This window comes from Pelecanus crispus, chromosome 2, assembly GCF_030463565.1.
Source record: "Pelecanus crispus isolate bPelCri1 chromosome 2, bPelCri1.pri, whole genome shotgun sequence".
NCBI classification, from domain to species: domain Eukaryota; kingdom Metazoa; phylum Chordata; class Aves; order Pelecaniformes; family Pelecanidae; genus Pelecanus; species Pelecanus crispus.
The window spans coordinates 136,781,857-136,800,973 of record NC_134644.1 but is presented as its reverse complement, the minus strand read 5'-3'; the positions used below and the strand labels follow the sequence as shown (position 1 = coordinate 136,800,973).

The 19,117-nt window shown below is 40.2% G+C and overlaps 2 protein-coding genes across 8 annotated transcripts in view; one reads left to right on the top strand and one right to left on the bottom strand.

The window, feature by feature from the left end:
* ARFGEF1 (ARF guanine nucleotide exchange factor 1) overlaps positions 1–5,014 on the top strand; it is a 98,803-nt gene extending 93,789 nt beyond the window's left edge. For 5 of the 7 annotated variants that reach the window (XM_075706276.1, XM_075706274.1, XM_075706277.1 and 2 more), the window contains 5 exons: positions 818–957; positions 1,325–1,493; positions 2,447–2,585; positions 3,531–3,648; positions 4,392–5,014. In XM_075706276.1, the coding sequence (XP_075562391.1) occupies positions 818–957; positions 1,325–1,493; positions 2,447–2,585; positions 3,531–3,648; positions 4,392–4,556 (731 nt within the window). In that variant the 3' untranslated portion in view covers positions 4,557–5,014. The remainder of the gene's footprint in view (positions 1–817; positions 958–1,324; positions 1,494–2,446; positions 2,586–3,530; positions 3,649–4,391) is intronic. The other 2 variants (XM_075706279.1, XM_075706278.1) reach the window with 1 other exon arrangement.
* A 4,267-nt stretch (positions 5,015–9,281) lies between these two features.
* Positions 9,282–19,117, bottom strand: part of CSPP1 (centrosome and spindle pole associated protein 1) — a 68,033-nt gene continuing 58,197 nt past the window's right edge. Inside the window, exons 30-32 of the mRNA XM_075728233.1 lie at positions 14,726–14,835; positions 14,394–14,544; positions 9,282–9,508 (exon numbers count right to left, since the gene is read on the bottom strand). Of these exons, the coding sequence (XP_075584348.1) occupies positions 9,282–9,508; positions 14,394–14,544; positions 14,726–14,835 (488 nt within the window). The remainder of the gene's footprint in view (positions 9,509–14,393; positions 14,545–14,725; positions 14,836–19,117) is intronic.

Sequence of the window (19,117 nt, the reverse complement as noted above, 5' to 3'; positions counted from 1 at the left end):
AGAGTAGCATTTAGCAGATGTTTGATCTCTTTAGTTATAGCGCCAGCTATAACTTTAGACATGATGTGAAGAAAATTACATTGGTTAAATTTTTGTTTTCATGTAGTATGACAGAATTCTGTTGGACTCTCGGGGGTCCACATTTTTGACCTGGGCTTTAGGAAATCTAGAGTTCAGCTGCTAACTTGCAGGCTTTTTACCCAAAGCAAAATACTAAAAATAGTACTCTCCTTAGAATGCTATGTAAATGAGTAATTTTTTTTTCTTAAGAGCAAAGTTCTTTTTGTGCAGAATGCAACAGAAACGATAGCTGGGGGAAAAAAAGTGTATTTAGACTGATTTGAAGAGAGTATATCAAACCTTTAGGACACTTGTGCAAAGTTACGTGTTGGTGCTTAAAATGCTCATGTCTGGTGGTGTTAGTACTTGCCACAAGTGCAAAAAAGCATCAGTGATATCCGTGCTATTCTAAGCCGCCTCTGCCTGTGGAGAGTCTCAGCCTCTGGTTCTTGCCATTGCACCGATGCTAACAACAAGGTCGCTAATTTGGTGATTTTTAGGTAACATTGAATATTTGTCCAATATACGGCAGGCAACTTCAAAGCTAGGAAATAGTTTTTTAAAACCTGCCAGTTGTTAACATGGTGATCAGTCCTGGTTTTAGAAGAGTAATTCAGGTGGGTGGATTCCAGCTTTGGTTTATGAATGTGCTTGAAGTTAAGCTGTTTTTCAAATTACCCCCAAAATAGCTCGAAAAAGAAAAAAAGTATTGCAATTCTTCAGTTAACAAGCCATTTGCTTTTTCTTTTCTTTAAAGAATTTCCAGAGCAGAAGTTATTTGCTGCTCTTTTGATCAAATGCGTTGTACAACTGGAACTCATTCAGACTATCGACAACATTGTGTTCTTCCCAGCGACAAGCAAAAAAGAGGATGCAGAGAATCTAGCAGCAGCACAAGTAAGTCAAACTGATAGGTATCTTCCTTTTTAACAGCTTTTTCTCTTAATGGGCAAAGTTTCATAAACTCCTGTAACATCTTCTAATTTATAATTTTTAGAAGTGCTTGAGAACTTCCAGCAGACTGTTGAGATCTTTTACACCTTGCAATAAATTGCATTTGCTGTGCTGGGGCAGCACACTGTGGAGATTAAAACATGTATTGTTCAAAGGGATTTACGTAACTGGGCTGTGGACACAACTGTTAATACAGTTTTATGTTTAAATACAAGTACAGATGAAAACAGGGTGGGATTGAGTTATCACAGGAGCTTGCTGAAGACAATTGTGCATTTTTACTTGAATTTTTTTTTCTTTTTTTTAAAAGAGAGATGCAGTAGACTTTGATGTCCATGTGGATACACAAGATCAAGGGATGTATCGTTTTCTAACATCGCAGCAGCTTTTCAAACTTCTCGATTGTCTGCTGGAATCTCACAGATTTGCTAAAGCATTTAATTCAAACAATGAACAAAGAACCGCTCTCTGGAAAGCAGGTGAGTCAGTCACCTTGGAGAAATATTTTGCAAGAATGTGTTACTGTGCTCTGAATTGGCCCAAAAATAGGTCAGAAGTGCTTTGATGCTGAATGTAAAATTGAGTATCAGGCTGTAACTTTATAACCCTAGAATCCCTAAGGGGAGGAGGCCTCATCTGTGCAGGTGCAAATATCTTTTAGATTTCCTAAAATTTACGGTTTCACTGGGTTATTGCTGCCAAGCCGATACCTGGCTGTAGGCGTGAGCCCCATGCTTGGAAGCTGCAGGCACAAAACCCCAAAACTTGTTAGGGGGATTGTTCTACCTACCAGTGTGTAAGTGAAATGTGTGTCATTTTCTGAAACAGATGGAAAATGGACTCTCTGTAGCATTATGTTTAATCTATTCTTTGCACCAAAGTTAGTTGTATTAATATTTTTAATGGTGAATGCATACTGTGAATATGCAGCAGGCTGTTTTGTGCATTAATGTATGCATACAGTGAACCACTGCAGCTTGAGTGAGGTAGTATTAATATTTATGGGTATGCCTTTTGCAAGTATGGACCTCCACTAGCAAATTGAGTTTAATTATACCATAGCAGCTTTGGAAACAGTAGTATTGTAGACATTTTTACCAAAACCAAGCAATAAACCAGTGTACACTATAGATGTATGATTGAGATGAAATGGTCCATTGTTCAGGTGGTTAGGGTGTACTTTTATCATAGACCCACGTTTCACATCTAGTTGGAAGCCTGTGTAAGAATGGGTGCCAAACACAGTTATGGTGTATGAACATAGGTTCATTTTTAGTGGTACTCCATTGTACTAAATGTTGTGAGAAATTCATTACATAAAGTGGCTCTTCTGACTACCTGCAGAGAAGATGCTTAGAAGGAAAATTGGGGGACTGTAAGGAAAAATGTCAGATGAAACAAAAATCTGAAAGGATGCTTGGAATTTCTCTAGGTTTCAAAGGCAAATCAAAGCCTAATCTTCTGAAACAGGAGACTAGTAGTCTTGCCTGTGGGTTGCGCATTCTGTTCCGTATGTACATGGATGAAAGCCGAACCAGTGCGTGGGAGGAAGTCCAGCAAAGACTACTAAAGTAAGGTCCATGTAGCTGAATCTGTTGATGTTATTTCTGATGTTAAAGAATGTTTATTTTTATTTAAAAGGATAGACCTCCTCTGCAGTAAACTTCCTAGAGCTAACACAGTATGGTGGTGGTCACAGCTAATATTAAGATTTTTCTTATATTGTGTGGAGAGTGCTGTGCCTCCAGCTACTAATGGTGCCTCTGCTTTTTGTTCTCACTACATATTTTGCAGGAGAGAACAAAGGTTTTGTCACTTTTTTTTTTTTTTTTTTTTTTTTTAAGCATGTGGGTAGGTGGGGGATTGTTATAGCTCCTCTTTAAAAAGAAAAGCAAGTATCACCTAAACCCTGCTTTTTTCTTTCAGTAACCTCAGATATTTTAGGGAACTGATACTGTTTGTTCTCACCTGCAGAAATGAGCACTGGGCTTGAGGAGCCTATGGGCATACAGAAGCTTTTGGCTTTCATTACTGTGAATAAGGTTCACCTGAATGTTTTTAGTTTACAAAGTTGTTTGAGCAAGTGTTGGAATAACAGAGGGCTTAAAGCCATGGCAGTAACATAGTGAAAGTATTTCAAGGTTTATAGACCAGGGAGCAGAGCTGAAAACTACCTGGTTACATCAGCATGAGATTAGTTTTTGAAGTCTACATGTAATTTTGTCACACACATTTTAATACCTCTCAAAGAGCACTTGATACACTTTTGAATACATGCACAAACAGCGCGATTGTGTTTTGTCGGCACATTTAATACTGAAGTCCTAGGACTTTGGGTTTGAGTTGAACAAAATCACTGTTTTCTATCACTAATCAGGCTTACAGTAGCTTTCGTAAAACAATGCTGGTTTACACCAGGGCTCTACACTGGTATAGTTGCAAAGCCAAAGCTCTCCCTCTGCAGTAGAGCTCAAAATAAAATGTTCTGTACTAGTTTTTGTGTCTTTTCTCTCTAGTGTCTGCAGTGAGGCTCTGAGTTATTTCCTCACTCTTACATCAGAAAGTCATCGGGAAGCCTGGACTAATCTATTACTCTTATTTTTGACTAAAGTCCTGAAGATAAGTGATGAAAGGGTAAGTAACTGTTCAGAATGGTATTTAAGACAACACGTACAGGTAAGAAGTAGTTCCAGACCAGTTCTTCACGCACAGTTACATACTCGACTGTAAAAGCTCCTGCTGCTCTGTAGACACTCTTCGTTGAGGGAACGTACATTGAAACTGCACTTGACAGATAGCGACAGTGGTAATGCAGAGTGAGGGTGCAGGGAGCGATAAAATAAAATGTGTCTGGGAAAATTTAAAAGACGCTAAAATCCCTCAGAAGTGTGTGCTAAGTTGCTTTTACCCCTCTCCTGCTGAGGAAGAGGATTAGTGGCTGATACTTTATTCAAAGAAATAACTCTGGTTTCTGCTTCCAGTCCCACATGTACATCACCTTGATCTTCTCCAAACCAATTCTGCAGTACATAAATCCATATTTAGACCTCCCTCTATTTCTAACACAACTCAGCTGAACTATTAGGTGAAAGGGGCCAACTACAACAAAAAACTGGTAATAGAAAAATTCTTCCTCTTGAAGAATAAGAGTTAGCAAGGAGCTGTGTGTAGCTAGGGAGCATCTGTTAGAGTACATCACAGCTGTCTTAGCCTTATTCTAGCAGTGCTAGCTTCAGTTACAAAGATGTTTCTGCTCGTCGCTTTGCAGGTTTCTCACCTTGACTTGAGAGAGCACTTGAAATTCTTCACTCGCAACGTGCTTTCTGAGGTGTATCGATGCATACTACAATCATTTCTTCTGTTTGTTTTCTCCTCAGTTCAAGGCTCATGCCTCATTCTACTATCCCCTGTTGTGTGAAATTATGCAGTTCGACCTTATTCCTGAGCTTCGAGCTGTTCTACGAAGGTTTTTCCTGCGGATTGGTGTGGTTTTCCAAATATCCCAACCACCGGAACAAGAGTCTGGAATCAGCAAGCAGTAGCAGATAGTGACTCCGTTTAAAAGTTGATACTCTTCAGCTAAATAAAAGGACCAGGTAGCTGAGCCATTCTGTCTGGATATCCATAAAAAAGGTTTCTTTGTATGGCAATGTGTATCCAAGGGTTAACGGTACAGCTGCTTACAACTGTAATTAAGGCTTGCAACACTCCAGTCCCTGTATTTCCTGATGGATTGTCTCTATCGGTTTCTCTTACCTGGCTCATGCTGAGCACAGAGCCAGTTTTTAGCACAGTCCTCTCGTCGGCATGGGCTGCAATATCCTTTACTGTCCTAGACAGCAGTATAGCAACAGATGTTTATGGCGGGTGTGAAAGTAAAATGTACCCAAAGAACTATATATGTAAAGGTTTGAGCTTCTGCAAGAAGTACAACTCAGGAGAGCTGTATTTTGAAGGATAAAATGTTTATAGTGAAAAGAATGGAGATTATTGTTCATGGTAAAAGATATTTAGCAACTATGTCTGATATTCTTATTCTAAGATTTTTGCACACTCAGGCTGTCTGAGACATTGGTAATCATCCTTCTGTGAAAAATGTACAGATATGCAGGTCTGTAATATAAACTCTTTAACACTATACAGTTCTTCCTCAATTGTTTTATTTCTGTATTATTGATTTGCTGAAAACCCATAACACTTCATTGTTTACCAAATGCACTAGAAGTTTGGGTTTATTTTTGGGGGTTGTGATTTTTTTCTTTCTTTCTTTCTTTCTTTTTTTTTTGGGGGGGGGGGGGGGGGGGTTGTTGTAGCCCAGGAGTTAAGTGTTGCTGACTTTTGTCAAGAACAGAGGTAGAAATATCATGACTGACGTAACTACCTGTAATATACTTGTTTTAGGGCTTTTAAATATAACGAGCCATCGAAATGATGATCCTTCAAGGACTGGAACTTGAATCACTGCAAACAAGTCTAGGTTGTGTCTGCTGTCAGATGTTTTTCGTTTGATGTAGATTTCACTCTTTATGTACAGAATTTAGTGTTGAATATATTCAAGTAACAAATCTGGCATGGTTTGGGGATGGTTAAATTTATTGGAAATGTATTCATACTGTGAATTGTGCTCTGATGGTTAAAAGACAAGATTGTCAAGCATTCTGTATTACAATGGATGTAGAAATTTTTTTCAGATGGACAAAATGTATATGGTACAGATATGTAAAGTTTTCTATGTAAAAAAAAATTCTGTACAACTTTCTGTACAATATTTGGTTCTCATCTGGCATATTCTAATCAGGTTATAGGTCAATAAAGTTTTTGAACTCTTTCATCAGTGCAATCAAAACCAGTCTAATCCACAGCTACTTGTTTTACAGTTTCCTTTGCCTCTCACGCTCTCATTTCAGAGGAGCGAGCCCCAGCCCATCGGGGGCGGAAAGGTGGGTGCCTTTGGTTGATTAGGATGTGGCTTCTCACCCTTAGGCAAATACAGGGTGAAAAAGAATGGTAAGTTTAAAAAAAACAAAAACAAACAAAAAAACCAACCAAAAAATGTAGAATAAAAGTGCTTGTAGGTGGACTAGTCAAATGAACCCTATAGTGCTGCACAGATAGAAACTCAAATACTGCATTTTGCTTTCTGGGGATTAAAATATTAATATGAAACAGACTGTGGAATTAGGGTGGATGGGAGGGGAAGGCTGGGATTACAGTTTGTCTGCTGACTTGGAATGCATCAGCCAGGTAAGCCTTGTCAGCATCTCTGAATCTGTAAGGAAAAGAGGAATTGCATCGTTCTCCAGCGTGTTCTCACAAAACTCACGACTAGCAAAGGAGAGGACCGTGAAGACTGAGAAAGTGGATGAGGGAGCCTAATCTCGGAGGTGGATGAATCTCCCTCTAGCCGTTCACAGCAAGCTCCAAAAACAGGCGTAAGCAGTTCAGTGAAATAGCTATGGAAAAGGCAGGGAAGGGAAGTAAAAGGCATGACCTGTGACTGGGAGTTTTCTCATTTTAATTGGGGTGGAGTAAAACCAAATTGCATTTATCAAAGTCAGAAGGGGGGGAATTGAGGTTATTTTAATTAATTGTAATTGTACAGCCTTTCCTCTTGGGCTCTATGTTATTTTTTCAGTTTGTTGTGTGAGTGTTTAAATCCTAAACCACTGTACTAGGCCAGGCCTGAGGTCTTTCTTGTCTGTCTGATGGTGATCAGTAATAATTCTTTGAGTAAGTATAAGGTGTCCCGCCCCTAGTTGGGGCCATACTTTTCATGCCTGTGGCAAACAGTGTTCTTGGTACCATTATCAAGGTGTTCCTGACACAGTTATCCAGAGCGCTGTTCTAACAGCCATTTATGTATCTGTTATCCATGTGTCTGCCTAATTATTTTTTAATGTCTGTGTTCAAGATTCAGCATTCAGTGGCAGTGAGTACAATAGATTATCTAAGAAGTTCACTACTGTGCATTTTTTGTTTTGTTTTAAACCTTGCTGCTTCATTGTTCTGTTGTGTACTCCTATTGAGTAATGACTTTTTTTACAGCATGACCTTCTCATGCCTTACCTTATTTATTGCTTACGTGGAAAAGGCCTAATAGGTGTTTAGTCTTGGTTCATGGGAAACTGCATTCCTGTATCATCATTACTCTTTTCTGTACCTCTCTGTTCCATTCCTGCAATGGCCGAACTGTGCTAGCTGCGCTTCTGGCCATCATGTTCAACTTGCAGCTCTAAATGCTCACGTCTACAATTATCAGAGAAGTGGGGTCGGGGGCAGGAAATGGGTTCTATCTTAGTCATCTCAACTATGAGCTCAGGACTGTGGATTGCAGCTGCACTTCAGCATGACAGTCTCGTCTGCAAAATGAAAAAAAAAAAATTTAGGAAGGCAGGCGGAAATGCCCTGCCTGCAGCTGAACTTGGGATATGCAGAGAAAGCCGAAGGAAAGATGTGAGGCACCAAGAGTATCCTGAACAGCAGCCTGGATGCCAAAGGGAGGATAGCTGCAAGGAAGAGTGTAATTCCTGGTGCTAAATGCTGGCTAAATGCTGCTGAGCAGTGAGGTTACAGTAAGTTCAGTGCCTCCAGGTCACTGCAGAGGTGAAGGGGGGGCTGGGCAGTGTCCTAGACTTGAACTGGAGAAAAGGAGTGCCAGCCTCTGCTGGTCAGTGACATTTACAAAAATTCTTGCAGTTAAATGAGGCTGGCTTTTTAGGATAATGCTAACTTTTTATGCTTCTATCGGGGGGGTAAAACTTTGATTAAAGTTCAGGGAATAGTTTAATTTTTCTTTATGTAGGCCACTAGATGAGGGAGCAGACAAGTTCTGTATCTAGCCTGGAGTTAGTACAGTGACTGTATCGCAAAGTTCAACTCAGGAAGCAACTGAACAGAGTTATCGGGCATCAAAAACAAGGGGCAGGCTGCCAGGTGACAAACGGGAAGAAAAGTATGACGTACATGAGGTGGGCTTCAGCATGAGAGGCGCTGTGGTAGGGTGATAACTGTATTACAAAACATTTTCACCTGAGCCGCTTAAAATTATTTTGGGATTCCTGCCTCTGGGAAATTCAGAATCAAGCAACCATGAGGCTTACACTACCTGCTCTAAGCCCAGGCCTTGGATTACACAAAGATCCCTGCGTTACGTACTGGCCGTTGCGGCTGTACCCAGACTGCTGAACCTGGTAAGCCTTTTAGCTGATGAGCCAGAAACTCGGGGTAAGAATTAGCCTGATTTGTCACTTCTCTGTGGGAAGGAACATGTTAAACCCATGAAGCAGCTAAGTGCAGCACAAGTACATGTCTCTCCACAAGCATCTCTTGCCTGCCATCATCACAGAACCGCTGTGGCATTTTAGTAAAAAACATTTTTACAAATTGGTTTAATTTGCCTGCCTTGTCAAGCTTTGGCCTCTGGGTGGGCATTCCTAACCAAGAGGAAAGTCATGGCCTTACCCTTGCTTCACCTTGGTGTTTCAGTTCACTGAACTCCTAAAATCTTGCATCCTTCTTGCTCTTCAGCAACTTTTCCAATGGGATTTTCCTGCTTCTTTGAAGACAGCCTTAAGGTTCTAGTTTGTTCATGAATAAATGTAAGCTGAAGCAAATAGATTAAGAAAATCGAAGTCTGCTTTCACAGTTTTAGTAACAAAATAATTTATTAACCCTTAAATCAGAACCATAAATTAAATATATGCATCAATATCTGTATTTCCAGCACATAACGGGTTAGGAAACATTGCTAATAGTCATTTTTCCATGAAACTGTCTGCTGAGCTTTCATGCAGGATAGCACTCATCACTGTATGAAAAGCAAGTGCCCTTCTCCAAGTTATTTACTCTTTTGGTAAAAGCTTAAAACGCACCTCTGCTGTTGGGTTACTCTATTTCCAGACAGTTTGGGAGTTTGGCTATAAACAAAGCTAAAAATTAACTTTGATTTAATATCAAATTCACACACAGACACACTCTGGTTTTGTACCACAAAGTCCAGCTCTGAGGCTGAAACTTGTATAAAAAGTGCAAAAACTGCCAAGCTATTACTCCACTTCCCACATCATGCAATATAAACCGTCCCTGCTCTACATCTCCATTCCACTGCAGCTTCTGTTACTTTATTATTGCTATTTCAAATGACACGTACAGCTCCACACTATGTACACGGAAGAGACCGATCCCTACAAGAGACCCTGGAAAGTGCAGTAGTGCTGAACAGCCCCTCCTCTGCCGCACGGCGCAGCCGGTTCACGGCGGGGCTCGAGTCAGCCGTGCGCAGTTGAGAGGCCGTGCCAGCTCAGCGGTAGCGTGTTTTCGGGTGAAAGCTTTGTTGGGCTTGACTGTTCAGCCATGAGCCTTTGGAACGTCTCCGACGTTCCCGGTCGCAGCCAGGGCTCTGTTGCAACCGTGTCGACGGAACTGGGCCGTCTGCCGGCGTTGGAGGGAGCTCGCTTCAGAAGGTCATCCGTGTCTCCTAAGGAAACGCTGTCACCTGAGAGGGAGGGAGAGCAACGTACCTATGTTAAAGGGGACAAAAGCTTATCACATCTTACCACAACGTGTTGTTATATTGAACAGGCTTATTTGGCTGCAATAAATGCATAAATAATGCTGTTAAATTACATCTGTTTCTACGGAACACGCATTTTTGCTGTTCAGGGCCCACCGAGAGTCAACTGCTAGAAACTCTGAGTCTTTGATGTCTAATGCCAACAGCTCCTCCCCCTGCCAGATCAACGAGGAGGCAATACAGGCAGCCTGGGATGGACTTGGTGGAAGGCTCTTACTTTCCAAAGCCTCCTGTTACAGTGACAACTCAAAACCGTCAGTGCATAGATGCATAGAAAAGGCCATTAAATTACAGTGTTATGGCTAAATGCTCTTGTACAGACAGGCTCTTATTCAGGAAGAACCCAGGAAGAATTATTTTAACACTGGGAAACAGTGCCAATGCAAGCAAGTCTGTACTAGTCCAGCATAGCTAATAACCTCATTGCAATGTCATTCGGAAATGCGTAAGTGGGTAAGCTGTCATCTTCCAGCTACCAAACCACGCAAAAAAACCCCACCCCAAAAAAACCAAAACAGCCTTGCCTTTGAACTTGGGGTCGTTACCACTCTGAACTCTACTATTACTTGTTTCAATTCAGTCAGCAATCATACACACCTAATACCTTAAACAGATAGGTTTTAGTGTGGCTTATCAAACAACACAGATTTTTTTTATATATATAAAAACATAAAAGGATATGTATGTATCATTTCTCTGTGCTGTTCATTTTTTGGATTCACCACATTTAGTTTTTACATATATAAACCAAACAATAATGCAAAACCCCCACACCTATAACAATTGAAAATTGCAATGTTTTCCTCTTTAAAGCTGAGTCATGTAAATGAGGAGGTCCTGGTTTGTTGTGGGGGTTTTTTTTAAGCTGGGCAGAAAAACGTTTGAAGACTCTGGATTAGTGGGGGGAAAAAAAAATTTGCAGAAACCTTAAGTGCAGTAAAACATAACAGAATTGTATACTCTTTAGTGATGAAATATTTCACTTAAGCAAGTCGTAAGTGTCATGTAATTTAAGTATTTGGATGATTTTTCCAACTTCAGGTTTTTATTCTGGAAAAAAAAAATTATGACTTTCTAAAATTTGATTTTAAACCAAAGCTTCTCTGAAGCTTCTCATTAAAACTCAAAAGTTGATGGTCTAAGCATGGGTGTGAGAGACCAAGTCCTGCAGAAGCAGCAGCCAGGTGTGTATGCACGAAGGGAAGGACAGAAACCGCACAATCCCACATACATTGGGAGCGAAGGCTCAGTTTTCCTCTTAGTACCTAAGGCGGGATATGCAGGTTCTAAACCAAAATGTCAAATACTTTTTGTTCAGAAAAAACTTAGAATCATAGAATCGTTTAGGTTGGAAAAGACCTTCAAGATCATCCAGTCCAACCATTAACCTACACTACCAAGTCCACTCTAAACCAATCAAGGGTAGACCAGACTAAACCATGTCCCCAAGTGCCACATCTACCCGTTTTTTGAACGCTTCCAGGGATGGGGACTCCACCACCTTTCTGGGCAGCCTGTTCCAATGCTTGACCACCCTTTCCATGAAGAAAATTTTCCCAATATCCAATCTAAACCTCCCCTGGCACAGCTTGAGCACATTTCCTCTCGTCCTATCGCTAACTACATGGGAGAAGAGACCAACACCCATCTCACTACAACCTCCTTTCAGGTAGTTGTAGAGAGCGATAAGGTCTCCCCTCAGCCTCCTCTTCTCCAGACTAAACAACCCCAGTTCCCTCAGCCACTCCTCATAAGACCTGTGCTCCAGAGCCTGCACCAGCTTGGCAGTGAATTCACTGGTTCTGTCACATCACACAGACGGTGATCTGATCATCCTCCAAGCCTTCTCAGCCTGGTTAAAACAAAACTTCTCTGTGACATTAAAAGTGTAAGCAGACCTCCTTCTCCCTAGGGCCTGTGATCTCCTTTGCTTGATGCCAGATTTAAAGCTGGCAGTGCACACCTCTTGTCTCCTAAATCCTGGGTCAGATGAACTCTCCTGTGGCTTGGAACCCACAGTTTTTACATACAGAAGTTATCATAGAATCATAGAATGCTTTGGGTTGGAAGGGACCTTGAGAGATCATCTAGCCCAACCCACCTGCAGTGAGCAGGGATTGATGGTGGGGTTAACAACAGTACAGGGCAGGAAAAATAATACCTAAAGAGAACTAATTTTCTCTTTGCTACTTCTTTTTTTTTTTTTTTTAAGAGAAGATATTTAGAAACAACAAACATAAGGTAATGTATTTGTTTAGAGACAAACTGTGGATTGTCAGGCCAGAAGGCTGCATTTGCCTGAGTTTAACTATTACGGCCTTCAAAGACAAAGCCATTAGATCTTCCAGCAGTCAGAGGTAAGAACAACTGCTCTGTCAGAGGTAAGATCATAGTGCACATCACTATATTGGACTCATCTGGTGCTGCTTTTAGAAAGCACAACAGATAGCTACAGTACAAAACTTGCTTCATCATGAATTTCAACTCTTTGTATACTCCATAAAAAACTGTTCTTAGTTGGGCCACATATAAAGAATTTTCTTTGGAGCTGCCACTTGATAATTCACAGTTTGTATCTGGAGGCTGGGGATAAGTAGACCTCTTTCCTTTGTATAAAATACTGATTTAGAAATTGAGTGGCGTCTCGACTCCCGCTAAACACAGACTGCAGCACGCCCTGCCCCTAGATGAGAACAAACTCCCTCAGCGCCCTGGAGTGGGTATCAGTGTTTGTCTTCCGCCAGCCTGCACTAACCAGGAATCAGTGCTGCTGCCCACCGTAGATCATCACAGGCTCCAATATTCCTTTACTTAAAGGCACAGAGGAATGCCTAAAAAGTCTCAAGCAATTTAGGCAACTTCTCTCACACATAGCAGGGTCTCAGCCACATATCTAATGTGCTCAAAGCTGCGAGAATTCTCTCTTCTGTATCTGAGTCTGCTCTTGTTTACGCAGTTAGTTGTTCACGCATTGCCCACTGGAGAAAGTAGCTGCTGGCTTGCAGAGACTTCATCGTTCAAAGTACTCACCAAGTCTACATTGATAGGAATGTTTTTTTTGGCTGGGTGAAAACAGAGGAGGCCTAGCTCCAATATGCACTAATTTTCCAATTAAGAAAACAATTATAGGGTGGCTTTAGGACTCCCACATCAGTCCCATAAAGGAAAAGCGAACTGCTGTGAACGGAGCCTCCTTACTGTGCCAACAGGATCACTTTTAAAATTTATCAAAGCCTGTAAATTGCCATCTCCCGGTCATTTAAAGAGAAGATAACCAGTTCGAGTTCCTTAGTTACATATTTGAGAGAGTGTTCTTCTCCCAGCAGTGTCCCTGATGCCAGAGGAGGAATAACAGTCCTAGCTGTTAGGAAAGCAAGAGGATGCCACACAGGTTCTATCAAACTGCTAAGGAAAAGCAATAAAACCACTCAGCTTCACTCTTTTTTTTTGTAATGTCACTGAGTATGGGGAGGGAACAGGAGTGCAGGCAGCAGTGCAGCCCTAACAACCACAGCTGAGCAAAAGGATCTCGTTACATTTCCAAGAGGCACATACACTAAGGATGAGTGATGGTCCCTGTGTGTTCCAAAGAACAAGCTACATACAGATGTGTAAATATACACACACACAAAAAAATTATATATCTCTCTAATGGCTGAAGCTCTGGAAACCATGAGAAACAGAAGGCAAACAAAACAAAAAGTGTAGTTCACATGATACGAGGTGAAATTATAAAAGAGGTGAGACAGAACAAGGGCAGAGAAGTTCATATAGCAAAAATGTTTGGGTGGAGTAAAATTAGTAAAGCATTTGTTTAGATTATAGAAGAAATGAATATGAATGGGTTTTTTTTTTTTTAGTGACTTAAAAGTCACAGTGAGATGGTTAAAACAAACAAACAAAGGATGAAGTGCTTGTAAGAGTACCCATAGCAACAGAATCAGAAAAACTGTCAGCATCTGTACGCTCATTAAGTTCATAAAAAGGATACTGATACTGTAATTGCCTAGACAGCATAGCAACCACCTCCTAAAAAAAGGGAGATTTCAGACTCATATGAAAGAAGCATTAGCACAAACTGGGTCATAGTCCCCGTGAGAAATTAAAGGCCATTAATGGTTGCCATAATTGGTACCTCATACACAAAGCGGTTCTACATCAGGCCATCAGCCTGGAGAAGCTCTGAGATAACTCCCAGAGTTTGATATATTATATGGTCACAAGACATACGTGATAAATTCAAGTGCATGTATAGTGGAACAGGTATCAATATCAACCTCAAATACCGAATGATCATTTATGTTAACAAACCAATAGAAAATCCAAATTAACTAGAAATTGAAGTACTTCTTCATACACAATTTTTTGGCATATCTTCATGCTGGTTGGACCACAGACATCTGATTCCTAGGAGTGCCAATAAACACACACAGGAACTCCATCAACATTAATCAGTCAGGGGTTTCATTTCTTTCCACTGACATTTCAGCTATGCAGCTGGATAGCCACATCTTACTGCTAACAGTGAGACATCACAGTATTAAAAGTGGTAGACAGGACGAGTACAAGTGGCTGATCAGACAGGAATTAGAGCATCTTTTCCTCTAAACTTAACTCTAAAAAGCTGTGTTGAAGTTTGCTGGGGAACTTCTTGCAAGAGCTACAGAGCTCTATAAATAATTCCTACATTTGAGTTGTAGTGAACAGTTGCTCACTGTTCAACTACAGGCAGTCTATGAATATTTGTTCCTTTAATTATTGTAATTATTTAGTATACACTGCATCATCTCTACTACACAGAGCATACCTAAGTAAGCAGATTTCTGCTGTAGCTCAGTCAGTCTGTGCAATCGTTCTTCATTCTTGCCTTTCAAGTGATCAACATCGAGGCTGAAGTTCGAGTGCAAAGAAAAGCTGTCAGGCTGCAGCAACGGTGTCTGGCCCAGTGGAACATCCTCCTGTAGAAAGTCCAAAAATGCACAAATCTTCAGTTAAATAGCAACCTTTTTAAGAGGGCAAATAGCTATACATGTACACTCAGCATCCATATCGTCTAGCCACTAAGGAACCACAGGAACCGTCTGACGTTGGCTCTGTGGTCCACCTTCATATTTAAGCCAATCCAGTTATCATACATACAGCACACTCCAAAGCTTTCTGCTTTATTCGTCTCCTCTCCCATGCAGAAGGTGGAAGCTGTGGTGATAAATTAACTTCTCCTAAGGCAGGAAACGTTTCCCCATTAGCACCTGGAAAAACAGGTGAAATCATTTTCAAAGAAATCAAAATACTGGACAGTGTTCAAACCTGTTTATGTTTTAAAATAAGCCAATATATTGTACTTGATTTAATCACAGGAATCAAAGGAATGTATTCATTAGGACATCTTATGTGAAGCCAGTGATAATCCAGATGCAGACAAAAGAACAAGGTACCACCAACAGCAGCAAGGGATGAACTTCAAGCAAAGGCAAGGAATATCTTGAGATATATAGAGAGATATGTAGAGGGTAAGGCATTTCACATCCTGCAAATCCACCATCTATCTTACTTCACCATATCTGGTTTATCCCAAGACATTTAAAGAAAACGAGTACTCAAATGAGTATAGTATCTCTGCTTGAAAAAGAGAACACTAGCAAACTGGAGGCATAAAAAGATACAACCATGTAATAAATTCCGTATGTAAATATGTGGCATGGACTATATAATAACTGTACGTGGAACAATAATGTTACATGGAATATGATAACATAATCAATGCCTTAATCACATATCCTTAGTCATATCTTAGCCTTTTTGTGTAATGAAGTGTTAGAATCTGTTCATACAAAAATGAATAACTAAATAATTTTTTAATCATACCTCTATCACATTACAGTAGGGGGAGTTTAATCTATTTTTATAATATAAATGAACCCTAAAGTGATGTCTCAGCTTCACACTTGTTTTGCCTACTTCCCCTTCCTTTGCTGACTCTGGAAACTACTTCAAACACAAACTGTTTCAAACAGGTACTTTTTTTTTTCTCTCCAGGACCAGCGACCACTGCTCGGGGGCTGGTTTACGGCTTTGCCCGTGCTTGGTGCGGACAGTGGGCTCTCTTTTCTAGTTCAGTCCCTCTAGTACCTCCAAGAAGGGAGCATCCCAGAAAAAGAAAGGACTCTGCTTACCAAAACCAGTACAGAACCCATTACCACCAATTACTCTTTGTGACAACGAAGTCACCTTTTGGAAAGGCTTAGTCTAGTATGACACATTAAGTTAAAAAAAAAAAAAGCGTGCAAATATATATATACACACACACAAACACACAGAGCACTGAACAATTCTGCAGCATTTGTCTGAAATGGCATACTGTGACATTAAAAATAAACCACAGCTGTGGAAAGAATGGGTTTTTCATTTCCTAAGCAATTTGAAAATAAATTTTAATGAAGTATTTTTATCATTCATGAGTTTCAAAGATCTTCAAATTTTAAATTAAAATTTAATTAATTATTTTGGTTGAAAATTGCAATATTTAGGTTTGAAAAATAAATTTGATTGATATCAAGGAAGTGTAGAGAAACAAAGATGGATATTTTTAAAAATTTTTTTGTATTACCAGTTGGTTTTTCCCTAGAAATAAAAATTTTATTCCCCTCTCCTCTTTTCCCTCCCCCAGTTTCACCAAAGTTGAACTTCACTATAGTCAAAATAGTGATATTACTCAGAACACAAAAAAATGGTTTAATCATGTGAATTTATCACAACAGAAACAAAGTACAAGCTAAAGAAGAATTTATTTGTACCTTTAGTGTTTCATCAGCATAAGATGCTACCTGTTCCTTTAAGCATCTATCATTCAGATACTGCTACACAGATGTGCTTTTAAATCACTGCATTAACACTAATGAATTCTACAGTTGCAAGTGAGGCAAAAAAAGGGAAAAGGAAATTGATAAACCCTTTTATTCCTAACTGCCTCGAATTTATGAGCCCTAGAAGATAAAGACAAGTTCATTTGTAATGCTGACATGTATTACAAAACTGAGATAGATTTTAAACTTATGTCAAAAAAAACCCAACCCAAACCAAACCAAAAACCAAACACCACCAAAATAGAGGGTAGTGTTATGCTCTTCTTAGGAAATGAAAAACATTGTTAAAATACACCACAAGTATTTCACAAAAGACCCTCAGACAACGTGAGCAGCACACTTCACAGAGAAGGCAGCCCACAGATAATGAGAAGTTTTATTTTTCATTTCAGGGATGGAAGTCACCAGATTCATATTCAGAATTTTAATAGCTATTTATAAAGCCCAAATAATGCAGAGGGTAACAAAGTTTTAGTGCCTACAGCTCAGTATTGGGGAACATGCTTTTCAACAGGGTCATAAATGATCTGAGGGGAAAAAAAGAAGGAAAAAAAGGGGGGGGGGGGGGGAAGAATAGCATCGTAAATTACCTCCATCACCTCACTAAGCTGCAAAAATCAGCTAGAAGGGGAGAAGGAGGAAATAGCAGAGGACAATAAATACCATGAACCTTATGAAAGTGGTGAATAAACTAAGAAGCGCCCCATTACACAGGTTGCAGATTCAGAACAGATGAAAGGAGATACTTCACACAAGGCATACTGTGGAAATTTATCCACACAATACTGCTGACGGTAAACAGAGGGATCCAAAAATGTTGATTCCCATTCATGAAAGACAGCCTATTAGAAGACCCAGCTTAGCAAGACTCATTAAATGCAAACACACGGTATTTGACTTGGGAAGCCTCTACGCTACAAGGAGGCTGGAAGAGCACTCAACAGCGTTGCTGCATGCCTGCCCTCCTCTTATTCTTCCCCACGCGCCTATTCTGGCTACTGTTAGAGACAGGATATTTGGCCAGATTCTAGACTGATGGACTCTCCTAAAGCAGCCTCTCATCATCTGGTCTGGAACTAACAAATAGTATTTCCTACCTGAAGAAGAATGTATGTATGTACTGCAGACTACAGTGAGTACCAAATGCACTGAACAAGCCTGAAAGCCCCATCCTGTGCCCTTCCCAGCACCAGGTTATATCCTGTACTCAGGCACTTGCATGTTAACAGAATAAGCCTGAATACATTTCAAATGAAAAATTCTGCTTTTAACCAAAGCCAGAGATAACAATCATCGGTACATAGCAACATACCTAGTTTCATTAAAAAGCACTTGCAGGAATCTACTGCATCTCCCCTACAGCAAAGATAAAACCTTGTAAGATGATTTTCCATAGATGACTGAAGGGAATTTCAAGGTACTGTAATGCCTACTAATGGACAATAATGCATAGAGGCCTGAGCTGGTTGTGTTTTTTAAAAAAGAGAAGATAAGTTCTAGCCTTATTATTTGTAGTGACTGGAAACAAAACACATCTGAAACAGCACTTTTACATACACACATATAAAGGTTGAATAAAGAGACATAAGACAATGTGAGGCATAGTCCTCTACACAAAAATCTGAAGAAAACTAAAAATCACCTACTTCTGATGATTAAGAAATGACAATGTTTACAAGTATGATATTGCAAGTGATATGAAGTAACGTGTGAGCAGCAAAGTGAGTAATTTGGAATGAATTTTATACCCATATATCATACTTAACATTGAGCATGCTTGTAAAACAAAATAATAAAAATGAAAAGAATCACTGGCTGCCCAACACTTTTATATTTCACTATGGACAGCTTGTAATTGTAAGCTGTGATTGCTATTAAAATTATTTTATTTGCTGCAGGATAGAAGAGCATTGCATATTTGTCCTGGTTTCGGCTGGGATAGAGTTAATTTTCTTCCTAGTAGCTGGCATAGTGCTGCATTTTGGATTTAGTAGGAGAAGAATGCTGCTAACACACTGATGTTTTAGTTGTTGCTAAGTACTGCTTATGCTAGTCAAGGACTTTTCAGCTTCCCATGCTCTGCCAGGTGCACAAGAAACTGGGAGGGGGCACAGCCAGGATACCTGACCCAAGCTGCCCAAAGGGCTATTCCATACCATATGACGTCATGCTCAGTATATAAACTGGGGGGGGGTTGGCCGGGGGGCAGCGATCGCTGCTCGGGAACTGGCTGGGTATCAGTCAGCGGGTGGTGAGCAACTGCATTGTGTGTCACTTGCTTTGTATATTATTATTACTGTTATTATTATATTGTTATTACTATCATTACTATTTTACTTTATTTCAACTATTAAACTGTTCTTATCTCAACCCAGGAGTTTCCTCACTCCTACTCCTCCAATTCTCTCCCCCATCCCATCGGGGCAGGGGGAGTGAGCGAGTGGCTGCGTGGTGTTTAGTTGCTGGCTGGGGCTAAACCATGACAATATTCTACTATTGTAACACATTTGCTGAACAAATATTAGCTTTTCCATCTCCAAAGCTGGGAAGATGTCAAAAAAAGCTCCTTGACAAGGCTAGCATCCCAGTCAGAGCAATGAGCACGGAAAGATGCTTTCTCATTAAAAGATATGAAGTGGTATAAGGCAAGTGAGCAGCATCATTAATT